This window comes from Panthera leo, chromosome C1, assembly GCF_018350215.1.
Source record: "Panthera leo isolate Ple1 chromosome C1, P.leo_Ple1_pat1.1, whole genome shotgun sequence".
Taxonomy (NCBI): Eukaryota; Metazoa; Chordata; class Mammalia; order Carnivora; family Felidae; genus Panthera; species Panthera leo.
The window spans coordinates 40,144,345-40,158,918 of record NC_056686.1 but is presented as its reverse complement, the minus strand read 5'-3'; the positions used below and the strand labels follow the sequence as shown (position 1 = coordinate 40,158,918).

The window sequence follows — 14,574 nt, the reverse complement described above, 5'->3', positions numbered from 1 at the left end:
GATTAGCAGCCTAGTGCATTTTTTTGAACCTGATGTTTTTAATTGTAATACTTTAAATCTCAACGGATGTTGCTGAAAACAAAATAAACAGCGTATTTATTGGTGCCCAACATGTAGTAAATGAACATTTACTGAATCATACATCTCATATTTAATAGCCTATACTTTACAAAAAGCTTTCATATATAGTGTTATTTCATGTTATCTCTAATAACACTGAGGAAAGTGTACCATTTTTCACTAATGAGAAATTTGAGAACCACTGCAGTAAGGAAGTGGCAATTTGAAATAGAGATTACTGTGAGCTTTTTAAAAGACTCATATAGCTTGCTTTGTGTCTGACCTCTCTGTACCCATCTCCTCATTTATTGAGCAAATATTTATTGAGCACTTACTTGTGTACTATGTGCTGGGGATAAAACAGACAAAAATCCCTGTCTTCATTCAGTTTGTAAGCATCCTTCATTTTCCCTCAGGTTCCAACCTTTAGTATAGGGGTATCACAGCAAGTTTAGAAATATGTAAGCCTTAAAATGAAAAATATTAAGATTTCCTCTAGCAAATGGCTTCTTATTTAATAAAACTATTATAATACTAATGTTCTATTGTAGTTATATAACTTATGTTTTGGAATTTTATTTCCTAAAGTCAATTTAAAGCTAATCAGGACTTTTCTCAAATAGCAAAGCACCGATGTTCATATGGTTAGTGATAGTGATGGAGATGACTTTGAAGATGCTTCCGAATTTGGGGTGGATGATGGAGAAGTATTCGGCATGGCATCATCTGCCCTGAGAAAATCTCCAATGAGTGAGTATTAATAGCTCTTTGGGTCCAACGTTATAATTCTACTCTCTACTGCAGAAACTTAGGAAGAACAATGAACTTAAAAATCTCTTACTGACTTTCCAGGTTTACAGGGAGAAAATTTAGCAAGTAGGCACATTATTCATTAGAACCAGAGCCTCTTGAATTTTTATTTTATTAACCTCAACATTTCCCAATGCTTCAGTAAAATTCATTAAAAATGTGAAGGAATGTATAGATTTGTTTCATGTGTATAATTAGTTATGAGTCTGTCTCTTCACTTTAAATCTAGAGCCTGATAAACAAATAGCTATACTTCTGTGACTTGACTTGTTTCCCCACATCTTATTGGAGGTATCAGTTTTAAGAGTAGTATTGCTTTTCCATTCACCGGTATCACCTTTCGAAGGAAAGAAAAGTAAACTAAATGGGACATCTCCTTTTCTTTCACTCCACAAAATATATACTATAGAATCACAAGTGATACTATATGCAAAATTACCATTAAAATAAATCCTTAAATGGCTCATTTACTCAGTGAAATTAGGTAACTCCCTTGAGCAGAAATAGATGTGATATTTACTTAAAATTGACCATCTTCCTTATAAATAAGATTTTTAAGAAACTCGAGATCCTTTTTATATCATTTAATTACAAGATACCATTTTAAGACAACATTAAAATCCTAATGATGGCTGGCACATATTTGAAATACTTAAGATCGTGTCAGTTGGTTTTCCAAAATTTATGAGCTTGGAATTTTTTTAAGGTTTGATGAAATCTTCTAATGTATGTCCAGTTAAAATGTCTCCTCAGATATATCACAAAAGCTAAAATTTAATTTTATTTCCTCTTTATTGATTAAATATATTTCTTATATGTGGGATTAGATGTTATGTGGTTTGTTTTTTGTGTCTATTTGTTTTGTTTTTTGGTTTTTGTTTTTTCTTTTGTTTGTTTTTTAGTGCCAGAAAACGCAGAAAATGAAGGAGATGCCTTATTACAATTTACAGCAGAGTTTTCTTCAAGGTAGGGTTAGGACATTAAATATATAAAATTGATGTTTTTTTAATGCTACTGTGATTTTTCTGGAGCAATTTTAATCACAGATTGTCTTTAATTTTTCTGTGAAGTATTCAAAGTATGTGTTTCACTAGTAAGCCACTTATGCCACTTCAGAGATGCATTCATGTTATCTCTATATAGAAGCAAAATAAGTGGATTACAAAATGTGGATCAAATTAATATATTGACTATATTCCCAAAAGGACTATGTTATAGAATACTAATTTTTAGTATATCATAGGATAAACAAAAATATCCTTTAAAATAGTATTAAATTTAAAAATAATTTTAAAATTTTAAATATAAGTGAATTTTTCTTTTAATTTTTGTTTTGGAACTGTTTAACATTTCTTCTTTTAAGAGTCTACTATAAAATGTTTTATATGCATTTGAGATTCTTATAAGGTGTTTAAGTAAAGAAGATTTGAATATTTAACCCTAACTTTTGTTTAAATGATGTTTCTCTCTAGTTCTGTTTTCCAATGTAATATAATTTGGAAAATTTGCAAGATACAATTTTTTTCCCTCTCTGTTGGACTTCCGGAATAAGTTAACTAAAATGGAAAGTTAAGGCTTCTGTAAGGGAAATCTTATGAAAGTGGATAACCAAGAATCACTACTTATAAATACCATGGTTTTGTAGCATTTATTAAATCCATTTGCTAGATGTAGTTAAAATTCCAGTATTCTGATATAATCAGTATAGGCCAAAAAATTTCTAAGAACTAGTGAAGCCTTTAAAGAAATGTTTTAATGTTTGATCTGTACTTCAGAGATACTAGTCCCAACATTTACTTAGAAGATGCTGATTAGACTTGTGAAACTTTGAGGTAAATTTGAAATGTATTTTAATTAATAGACATAATTTTTCCTATAGATATGGTGACTGCCATCCTGTATTTTTTATTGGCTCATTAGAAGCTGCTTTTCAAGAGGCCTTCTATGTGAAAGCCCGAGATGTAAGTGCAATCTTAAACGTTTTCTGATTAAAAAGTGCATCTCCTATAGGTTTACCACCAGGCCTCAGGCAATGCTTAATGTTTTCTGTGTTTTTCAGATTGAAGACTTGATTTTGTTTGTGGTTCATCTACCATCCTAGTCATCACCAAGATGCCCATTTCAGAGGGGCAATAGTATAATAGGGTATTGCTGCCTTATGTAGATGGCTTTGTCAAGCTCTGAAACAGGAGGTTTTTTCGGGGGGGGGGGGGGGGGGGAGGGGCAGGGGGCGGTGGACATGCTTAGAAGGGACCAGGCTACCTGTGTATGTTCTTTTCAGTTACATGATTGACAGGTTCTTGCTAAAAGAGGTTTCTTTCAGTCATTCCCTAAATGACCATCTAATAAAACATATCTAATAACTGCAATATTTTTTTCTCAAAAGTCACTTTAGACACAAAAATATAGAAATGGGCTTTGTGATGTTGAAATCAGGTAGACTGACACTTATGACAAGAATTCAGAAAGTACAGTGCAACAAGAATATTCTATACACTCTATATGTTGATACAGCAGTGAAGACCTCAGTAATCTGGCTCCTACCTATCTGCACGGCTTCAACTCTTCCTGTTCCCTGCCTTACAATTAATAAATTTAGTAATAATGTTCCATTTGTGTTTCCCCATAATCTTGCTCTTTGTTCATGCTTCTCTGCTGTAAGGAATGCCTTCATTCTGCCTTTACCTGGTTGACTCCTACTCTTCCTCTAAGACTTAGTTGTTCCTGACTCTTCCACTGTTGTCACTATTCCACCTCCTCCTTTAGTACTTTGTAAGGAAACCCTCTGCTCTTTTTATTGTTACATTTAACACATTGCTTACAAGTATTCTCTGTATATGTCTTCTCAAAAGACTTGATTTTCTTTTTGGCAGTGACTGTGTACCTACATCCCTATACATAGTAAATACTTTATATATTTACTGAATGAAGGAAAAAAAGAGAATGGAAGGAAGAAATAGTGTAGAGTGGAGGAAAAGTTATTAGAATTAAAGAGGGCAAGAAGTGTTGAGACTAAAGTGTAAGAATTCCTCCGAAATTCCTGAAATTCCTGTTCTGACCTAAGGAAAATTTCATCTTAAACAAATTTTTTAAATGGACAATAATTAGTGATCAAACTTAGAGCAATCAATGATAGTTGAATGAAGTGGATTAAGAAACAGAAACTGTTCTTTACCTAAACTAAGAATAGTGGACTAGCCCATTATAAAGGCTTTTTTAAACATCTATTTTTTTAACCATTACATTTATATTAAATGGATGTTATTTTGAAGAAATAAATATTTACAATAAAATATATTTGTAATAATAATTACAGTAGTATTAATATATTTGTAATATTTACGTGTTTATTGTTTCCATAAATACAGATTTATGGAAAATACTGAAAAGCAAAAAGGAAATATTCTAACATAGATTAACAGTTTTACGATTCATATTCTTTCCATTTTTTAATATATTTTAATGAGTCATTTTGCGTGTATTTAATATTATTGTGTCATGTTATAATCCTGTTAAAATAGCTTATTTTCACCTTTTAACAACATGATCATTTGCTTAATTATTTTATAGTATTTTAACTCGTTATTAAAATAATTCTTAATACAGAAAAAGTAAAAAGAATAGTACAATAAACATCCAAATCTCTTATACTTAGATTTAATAATTAACAAATGTTGCCATATTTGCTTCTTCCATATATAGACATCCCAAAGTTTCAATGCAGATATAAGCCTTAGTAAACTTCATTCTTTTTTTAATGTTTATCTTTGAGAGAGGCAGAGAGACAAAGAGAGACAGAGTGCGAGCAGGGGAGGGGCAGAGAGAGAGGGAGACACAGAATCTGAAGCAGGCTCCAGGCTCTAAGCTGTCAGCACAGAGCCTGACTCAGGGCTCAGACCTACGAACAGTGAGATCATGACCTGAGCCAAAGTTGGATGCTCAACCAACTGAGCCACCCAGGCGCCCCAGCCTTAATAACTTCAAAAGTTTAACTGCCAAACATTTATAAAAGAGCAGCATTTGAAATGTAATCATTCACATTTTTATACTTGTTTAGTTTTGTGATTTTGATAAATTTTTATGATAAATTTTTGTTTCAGTTCTTCTCTGAAAATGGCAAGCATTGATTAGAACAGAAAATAAATGTAAAATTTATTATTCAAAATATACAAAAACAAACAAATATAAAGAATTTGAACTTTCATATGATTTTTTTTTAAGTTTGTGGCAGTTACATTTTTGAAATAATTAAAACTTAAACTGCGTGATACCCTTGTATATTCATTATTTTGGTTAAACCATTTTAAAGTACATTACAGATATCATATCTTATGCCTAAAAAATCTATATATATTTTCCAAAAAATAATTATATTCTCCTATATAATCACAATACCATTATCACATATAACAATTAACAGTAATTTCCTAATATCATCTAATATCCAGTGAACATTCGGACTTCACTAGCTGTTCCCAAAATGTCTTTTTAACTTTTTTTTTTTTAATCACAATCTACTCAAGGATCACAAAATATATTTTGTTGTTGGATTTCTTAAATTCCTTTTAAACAAGCACCCTCTCCTCCCCAGTCCTGTTTCCTCCCCCTCCCTCCCCTCAATAACATTTGCTTTGTGAAGAAATCATGCTAGATGACTTACAGACTGTTCCAAATTCTGGATTTGTATAATTGCTTCCTTGTGATATTATTTAACTTGTTCCTCTATCCCTGTATTTCCTGAGAAATGGATATCAGGTCTAAAAGTTTTGTCAGATTCAGATCAAACTTTTCTTGCAAGAATGCTTTGTAAGTAATGCTGAATACTTTATTAAAACAGGAACCTAATAGGTTATAGAGTCTCTCATTGTATGGCCATGTTATTGTATTTAAACAATCACTTATTATTGGACCTAAATATGGTTGAAAGTAGTTGAAGTAACTGGAAAATGTTAGGGCCTTTTGTAACTTAAACTATAGCTCCCCAAATAGCCATAAATATACAGTACAAAATAGACAAAAGAACTTGTTCTAAATGTCTTATATAATAAACTGGCATTTGGATTTATTCAGACTGATTATCCAGGGGAACACAACTCTTGCTTATTAACTTCTGGATATGTCTAATGAAACTATTGATTGTTTGCTTTGGACTAGTGTCGGTGTTTTAACAAATGAAAATCATTGGGATGATTTTCATTTGTTAAAGCAAATTTCACATTTGTGAAATTAAATGTTTTGCCTCATATTAGATTCATACCAAAATCCACTGACCTCTTTGGATTCCTAAACTGTCTTTATCTTTTCCCCCTCATCCAACATTTTCTGTCCTCATTTCTCTTTTACAAGTTAAAGAACAACTGTTTACACATTGTTACTACATTACTATAAACTTACATAAAATTTATCCACATAATGGATAATTTATTCAGAATTAAATCTAAGCAGATACATTTATTATAGTCATCAGCCAAGTTATATATATCTACTTTTAATTAAAGAGAACAGGGTCCACATAGAAATAATACTGTTACTATAGATTTATATGGTGCTGTATGATTTATAGAACATCTTTCCTATACGTATCTCATTTGAACCCCACAACAAACCAGTGAGATAGGGGCATATAATGTCAACATTCCCATTGTAAAGATGAGCAGGCTTAGAAACACAATACAGTTTAACCAAAGCCCATCAGTAGTAAGTACTGGAGGCCAAATAAGAGCTCAGGTTCCAACACAGGTAAGTGTGATTTACACCATACCACTGTATTTCAAAGTTCATCTCTCCTTTTCAGATTTCACATTTGAGACTTAAAACACATCTTTTTCAATATTATTTTATAAAACTTGTGAATGAAACATTTTTAAGAAAACAGTTGGCCGATGTTCACATATTTTAAAAGCAAGTGTGACAGATACTGTGGCATTCTTACTAAATTTCTTTCATCTTAAATATCACATGTTTAATTTAAACTGTGGGAGGCACATTAATTTTACCAGGGCAACAGATGAGCCTCAAGCACCAGCATTCTTTACTTGAAGTGAGAAATTGAGTTCCAAGAGTAAATAAAAACAAGATTGAAGGTTTAAATCCTCTGCTAGGCTTTTTGAACTTATATACTCATTAAATGTTTATTGGAGTGGTGGGATTACAAAGGATTTGGGGAGCTTCATCAACTGGTATATAGTTAATCACTAAGTAAAACACTACATTTGATAAAGTGTTTCTCACGATGCCACATTCAATCCATCTTAATGAAAACTGCTCAAACTGATTTCATTTGAGAGTACTTGATGAAGAGAGTGCCCATGGTTCTTTCTGCCTTTTTCATGAGAAATTTAAAACACCGTCCAAAGCAGAGCTCCAACTTTAGTAAAATAGGTATTGTAAGTTCTTGTGTTTAAGTATGTTGTGACAGAGACAGACTTCTGGCAACAGGTTCATCAGTTTTATGACCTCCTCCTATGCCCTTAACTGTTAGAGATGTTCATGCACTTGAGGGCCATAAATATTTATCACATGCCTACTAAGGACCTGGACTATAGAGCTTTCCTGCCCTTGAGATGCTCGCAGTTTAATGGGGAGGATAATATAAACATCCATATAGTATAATATGCTATAGAAGCAAAGAGGAGAGGTATTTCATCTACCTTAGAAAGTTTAGGGAGATTTCTTGAGGTACATCTGACCTGAATCTTATAAGATAAGCAATACTTAGCCAAATAACAAAATTCTAAACAGAATAAAAGGTCAAAAGCAAAGGCAAGAAGATTAAAATTAGAGAATTACAACCAAAAAATTAAGACCAGGAGAAAAAAATGCAAGACAGTTGGATTACAGGGCTGGGAAGATCAGCAGGGGCCATGGCATGGAAGGGGCTGTGATTCCTTGTTATTACCTGGCATTTAAAAGATATTTATTGAATAAAGCTTATATTATCTTTAGATAAGTGAGAGCCAATGGTTAATCACCTTAATTAAGGTTGCAGAAGAGTTACCACTGGCCACACCACAATTTCCTAGGAGTTTTTTTCTTTTTTTTAATATTTATCTTTTTTTAAATTTTTACAAAGCCTTCACAAAAGCTGTCGTATCAAGAATTGTAATAGCAGCACCAGTTGTGTGTCAGCTGCTTAAGATTTTGTTTTCTATTTAATGAAGATTTTTTTTAATACGAAATTTATTGTCAAATTGGTTTCCCTACAACACCCAGTGCTCATCCCAACAAGTGCCCTCCTCAATACCCATCACCCACCCTCCCCTCCCTCCCACCCCCCATCAACCCTCAGTTTGTTTTCAGTTTTTAAGGGTCTCTTATGTTTTGCCTCCCTCCCTCTCTAACCTTTTTTTTTTCTTCCCCTCCCTAATGGTCTTCTATTAAGTTTCTCAGGATCCACATAAGAGTGAAAACATATGGTATCTGTCTTTCTCTGTATGACTTAGTTCACTTAGCATAACACTCTCCAGTTCCATCCACGTTGCTACAAAAGGCCACTTTCAACAATACCCAAATTATGGAAAGAGCCTAAATGTCCATCAACTGATGAATGGAGAAACTGTGGTTTATATACACAATGTTTTTCTTTTTTTGAGAGAGAGAGACAGAAAGACAGAGTGCAAGCAGAGAAGGGGCAGAAAGAGAGGGAGACACAGAATCCAAAGCAGGCTCCAGGCTCTGAGCTGTCAGCACAGAGCACAACAAAGGGCTCGAACTCTTGAACCAGGAGATCATACCCTGATCCAAAATCAAGAGTCAGATGCTTAACTGACTGAGCCACCCAGGCGCCCCTCCCTAGGAGTTTCCTAAAGATGGTTCTTTTTCTCCTTATTGCCTCCCTACCTCTTATTCCTGCTACCTCTGAATTCTGTACAAAAAAAAAAAAAAAGTGCCCTAGAGAGTGATTAAACATTTGTAATAACTAAAAACCAACAGCACTAAAAATCTCAGTGCCACGGTTTATCTCCCACATGAAGCGTTGTTCATTTCCTAGCATCCCCTTGGGAGACTGGGCTTTGATATCAGTAATCCTGTTACACCTCCTTAGATCTTGACTTCAGACCCAGTGCTGTTTCCAAATATTACACATAATTTAAGGAAACCAATGCTCAATTCTTAATTTCCCACTTAGTAATTCTGTGGCCCTAAACAAGTAATCAGCTTGTTTCTTATCTGGGGAAGAAAACCAAAAGGGAGATGATGATACAGTTTTTTTGAGGATTAAATAGGATGCTATCCTTAAATGCACCCAGCACTATGGCTAAAGTGGTGTGAAGCAATTTGGGACAAATTTGAAATGTTTGTAAAATAACAAAACTGATTTATTCATACAATTTATGAACTAATTCTAAGAATAATTCCAGAAAGGAATTTTGAGAACCCCTATATAAGTGTTTACAGCACTAAAATAACTGCTTTGCTTTAACAATGTTTGTTATCAAGATTTATTACTTTACTTTAAAAAAATCAGCCTATTTTAAAGTAATGCTGTTTCCACTTCATGTTTAAAGATGTAAATACCATCACTGATCAATATTTTTCTTGAAAAATAACTTCTTCACAAATCTGAAGCTACAGCCGTAGTTGGTGAGTTTCTATCCCTCCATTATCCAGAAAAAATAGGAAACAAACTTATTTGTGGTTTAGAAAATATGCTCAGTTTCTTCATTTTGTCTTTGTTTTCTTTTCAATTTAAATTCCTTAAAGTCAGGCATTGTCTTTAGAGTAATTTTCTATGACAGCTATGACAGCATCCTGCACATGTGTGAGATAAGAACTATGATGCTAATATAACTTTGCTACGTATGTTTTCATTGTTGTAAAGAAAAAAAAGAAAGAAAATAATACAGGTACATTTAAAGTAGAAAACAAGTAACCACATAATTCCAAACCTGAAAATAATTACTATTAAATGTTATTTTACTATTAAATGTGTGGTTGTTGGGTTGTTTTTTTTTTTTTTTTTTTTGAAAGAGAGACAGAACAAAAGCTGGGGAGAGGGACAGAGGGAGAGGGAGAGATCTTAAGCAGTCTCCACGCTTAGTGAGTAGCCTGAGTCAGGGCTTGATCCCACAACCCTGGGATCATTACCTGAGCTGAAACCAAGAGTCAGATGTTCAACCAATTCAGCCACCCTGGCGCCCCTTAAATGTGATTTTTTTTTAAATCTCCAAATATGTATATCAGAAAACATGTTGATATGTTTTACATAAATGAAACCATACTAAATACGCTGTTCTGTAATTAGATGTTTCCACTAAATATCTTCCATAATATAAGAAATACAGATTAAAACTACACTAATACATCATTTTCACATATCATAATAGCAAAATTTTTTCTGCATATATACCTAAGCATAGAGAAATAAGATAAATACAAGGATATTTATTACAGCATTGTTTATAATAGCAAATAATTCGAAATATCTTAAATTTCATTCATACAGTGGAATACTATGTGACCATTAAAAACAGTGAAGTCACTTTATATATATTGATGTGGAATGATGTTCAAGATACTTTGTAAAGGGGAAAAAGTGAGATGCATAACTGTGTAGTATATCTCCTTTTGTGCTATAAAGATTATGTGTGTACATAGATAGACTATTAAAACACACACACATACACACCAACCCCCTACTATGACTTTAACCATCCTGGGTCTCAAATATATGTAATATGGCACACCTGGCATTTCAGATAGATGTACATTTCAGTACTACAAATCCCAGTAGGCTATCCTCTCTGGGTTAAATAGACTGGACTACAAGCTAATAATGAAGGCTCTCCCTGACCTTTGCATGAAGGCTAGACTAACAACCTCCATGTCTTCTTTTGCCTTCATGCCTACTTGGCCTTCTGAAAACAGGGTCCTCTCCTCTCTTCTCACTAACCAGGTGTACAAGATGGAGCTTTCTAAAGGACCAGTTAGGTCATTCACATTAGGCCAGTGTTAGTTACAGTCCCTTTAAGTATAATTCAGGGCCCACTGGAGTCTATGAGAGTCTTTCTGATGGGCCACAAACTAATCCATAAATGGATATCTTGTCTTTAGATCAGTGTGGAGCCTGCTTGGGATTTTCTGTCACCCTCTCTGCCCCTCCCCCCACTCACACGTTCACTCTCTGGCTCTCTCTCTCTCTCACACAAAATAAATCAAATTTAAAAAAAAGAATTACCATATGCTTAGCCTTAGCTTATTTTTATAATTTACATTGTTCTACTGTGAAATCTGTCAGATAGTACTTGACAGTAGTAAAAAGTTACTGAACATGTTTACTCACAAATCATTAGAATTCCTGTGATTTTTCAGCAAGAATGCATTGTTATCAATATACTTCAAAAAGTACTGTTAATTTATCTTTAATTCTTTATGCTGTGGTTCCCCCACCCCCTGGAATGTGGAAATGATGTGATGGATAAGCTATGGGTTCTTCTTCTCAGTGGTCTAAAAGTGGGAAAAGAAGTATTTGTGTACCATTGCCTTTCAAACTGTGTACTTCACATTCATTCACATTCGTATTATTCTGCCTGCTTAACAGACCACAGGTTAACTAGGGGTAGTGTTATTCCTCTCAAAAGAGAAGATGATAAAATCCTGCCTGCACTTTTATGAGGCTGCTTTTCCAGTCGTTGGTACTGCTTCTAGGTGTTCACCTGGAAAACCAGTGAGATGAGATCTTTGCTCTGGCCTGCAACTGCCTACTTTTCTTGCCTCCATACTCCCTCTCACAACCTCCCGAAAGAACTCACCTGCCTCTCTACAGTTTGTGATAATAGCCAATCACTTGAGCTTCTAATTTCCTTATTTGTAAAAACTTTAGTCACATGGTGGCCTTCCTCAAAAATACTTTATGACTTGAATATTACACTCTGAACAATGAAAACTGATAAAGCTTTGTCCCGGTTAATGTTGGTCAGCTTTTTTATGAAGAGAGTTTGATTTTACTTTAGGCTTTTTTCTTGGTTTAACTGTGACTTTCATATGAGAATTCTCCCTGCATGAGGCTCAAATACATTTATGTTCTCAGGATTTCAGAGTGCTATCCCAACATCTGCTTCAGGAAGTGAGAGTAAAAAGACACCATCTTGGCATCACCTCACCTTCAATATCTGGCTGTTTCCTTTTGGAACCTCTCCAATTGGTTGCTGATTGTTGGTCCCCGAACTCAGCTTTGGGAACCAAAAATACAAAGTGTCATGACTTTTTCCACAAATCAATCTACACTGATTCTTCACTCTTTAAAAGTTATTAGCTTGGAGTTCTTTGAACATATCAGGCTACTAACATTACTGGGCCTTTTACCAAACTTTTCTCTTTGCTTTTTCTTCTTTTTATTCTTATTTTCCTTATTACCACCCAAATTTCAAATTTAGCTCAGTTATTCCCTTTATAACGAAGTAGCCAATCAAAGTTTATGCTTAAACCCTAAGACTGCCTCTGTTATAGGACTCATAGTACCACTCCCATCTAGACAGAGTGTTGAACTTCTCACCTCCAGAGCTATATGGCACCCAAAGCACAAAAAAGTGAAGTAGCTTTCCCAAGGTCACATAACCGGGAGGTGACAAAGCAGGAATTTGAACCAAATGGCATGGCTTCATGCTGTCTGGCCTCTGTTCTCACCTGTACTTATCTTGAGTTTCAGTTGGATGCTGGGCTGGATCTACAAACATTCATATACAGGGATAGGATTATAGAAGTAGGCAGTGACTGGAACAATCCTAATTGGAGCCTAGATTTAAAACAGTAAATAAAACAGCTACAAAGGACATTTTGAGGTTGTCGGGGAAATTTGAATATGGACACTATATACTCGATGAAATTGTAACAATATTAAATGTCTAGAGTGTGATAAAAATATGGTCATGTAAGGGAGTGACCTTGTTTCTCAGGAGACAGACACTGAAGTATTTAGGGTGGATGTGTCAAGATGTGTGTAGCTAAACAGTATAGTTTACTAAACAGCAACTTTGAATGTTTCAGGGAAGGAAGCATACAATGAATGATAGAGCAAATATGGCAAAATGTTAATAATTGATAAATCTAAGTGAAGGATTAGTGTTTATTGTTGTGTCAGGTCTTTGTATCAATAAACCATTCCCAGACTTAAAACCAAAAAAGTAACAGTGATGGTGATTCTTAATGGTGATGAAAATCATGATAGAAAAGAAGAAAACAAAGTCAGGTCCCAATATACATAAAGGAAATTATTTTATTTTTAATGTGTTTTAATTCTTACACTGAAAAATCTATGAACTACCATTTATAAAAATGATAGCAACTTTAAAATTAATACACAGACTGGACTTTCTGGTACTCAAAAAGAAACTAGAAAACTTCCCTTTGAGTCCATCAGCAAATATTTTCTGAGTGTCTGCTCTATGCCTGGCTTATTTTGAGACATAGCCAGCTCATTTCTTCCAGGTCTAATGTTCTATGGTTCTGTAATGCTAAGTGTCTAAATACAATAGTTCCTGTAACTCAAGGCCACATCACATTGGTTGCTGTCAGCCTGGCATTTTCCTAAGCATCAACTTAGTACCTTAGCTCTTGGATTTTACCTTATTTTATTTTTTTAAACGTTTATTCATTTTTGAGAGACAGAGAGCAAGTGGGGGAGGAGCAGAGAGAGAGACACACACACACAGAATCTGAAACAGCCCCAGGCTCTGAGCTGTCAGCACAGAGCCTGATGTGGGGCTCGAACCCACAGACTGCGAGATCATGATCTGAGCTGAAGTCGGCCGCTTAACTGACTGAGCCACCCAGGCACCCCAGCTCTTGGATTTTAATGTAAAGATTAGTGAGGCCCTGAAGGCAGGGACACAATTTAGCATATAAACACTATTGCTAGTAGGAGAAATAGAGGAGCTTCATAATCTTTAATACATTTTCTTGGCTATCATTTCTTTTGAAATTGCTTTCAAATCCTTTATTTTACTTGGATAATTCTGGAATCTTCATCTTAACACCTACATTTCATTCAGCACTTACTTTGGGCCAGATGTTGTGAATAGGTACTATACCCACTTTATCCACAGTCCTTGGAATAAACACCCATCTTGCTCCATGGTCACACAGATGGTAAGTGCAAAATTGGATTTAGCACAGAGCTTTTTTACCTTTACACTATGTTACCAAAACCTAGATCACAAAGAGGGAGTCTGAGGAGAGTGTAGCTGGTCTGCTTGCCTTTGTCGCCCAGACTTAACACCCTCTGTGCCAAATTAGAAATACAAATAAAATGTAGTTTCTTTAATGTCCCATTCTTATCACTTATCTTATGGTACTGCAATTAAATTTTTGCTCCCCTATACACTGACAACCACCCCCCCCCAACTCTTTGAAGACAAGGGAACTTTGTTTTATTCATCTTTATATTCTCAATGCCTAACACATAGGCACTCCGTAAATGTTATTGAACTGAATTATTAATGGACCAAAGGGAAAAATGGTTATAGTTATGGAAAACAAAACATTTTCTCATGCTTTTTCAATGTACTAGACGCCCTTTCTTCACAAAAGCAGTTTTCTGATATGCTGAACCCAGTTCTCACTGTTTGGACCTGTGTTTAATTGAGCTCAATAAAATAATCAGAAATCTGTGTCTCGGGCTTATTTAGCTGTGCCTATAGTTTAATCAAAGATTTATGTAGTCCATATTCAGTAGCATTTGCATATTATTAAGAGTTTTCTATTTTA

The 14,574-nt window shown here is 34.4% G+C and overlaps 1 protein-coding gene across 4 annotated transcripts in view; it reads left to right on the top strand.

The window, feature by feature from the left end:
- Positions 1-14,574, top strand: part of FAF1 (Fas associated factor 1) — a 514,293-nt gene that overhangs the window by 353,383 nt on the left and 146,336 nt on the right. For all 4 annotated transcript variants that reach the window (XM_042951186.1, XM_042951190.1, XM_042951187.1 and 1 more), the window contains 3 exons: positions 684-810; positions 1,773-1,836; positions 2,750-2,831. In XM_042951186.1, coding sequence (XP_042807120.1) covers positions 684-810; positions 1,773-1,836; positions 2,750-2,831 — 273 coding nt within the window. The remainder of the gene's footprint in view (positions 1-683; positions 811-1,772; positions 1,837-2,749; positions 2,832-14,574) is intronic.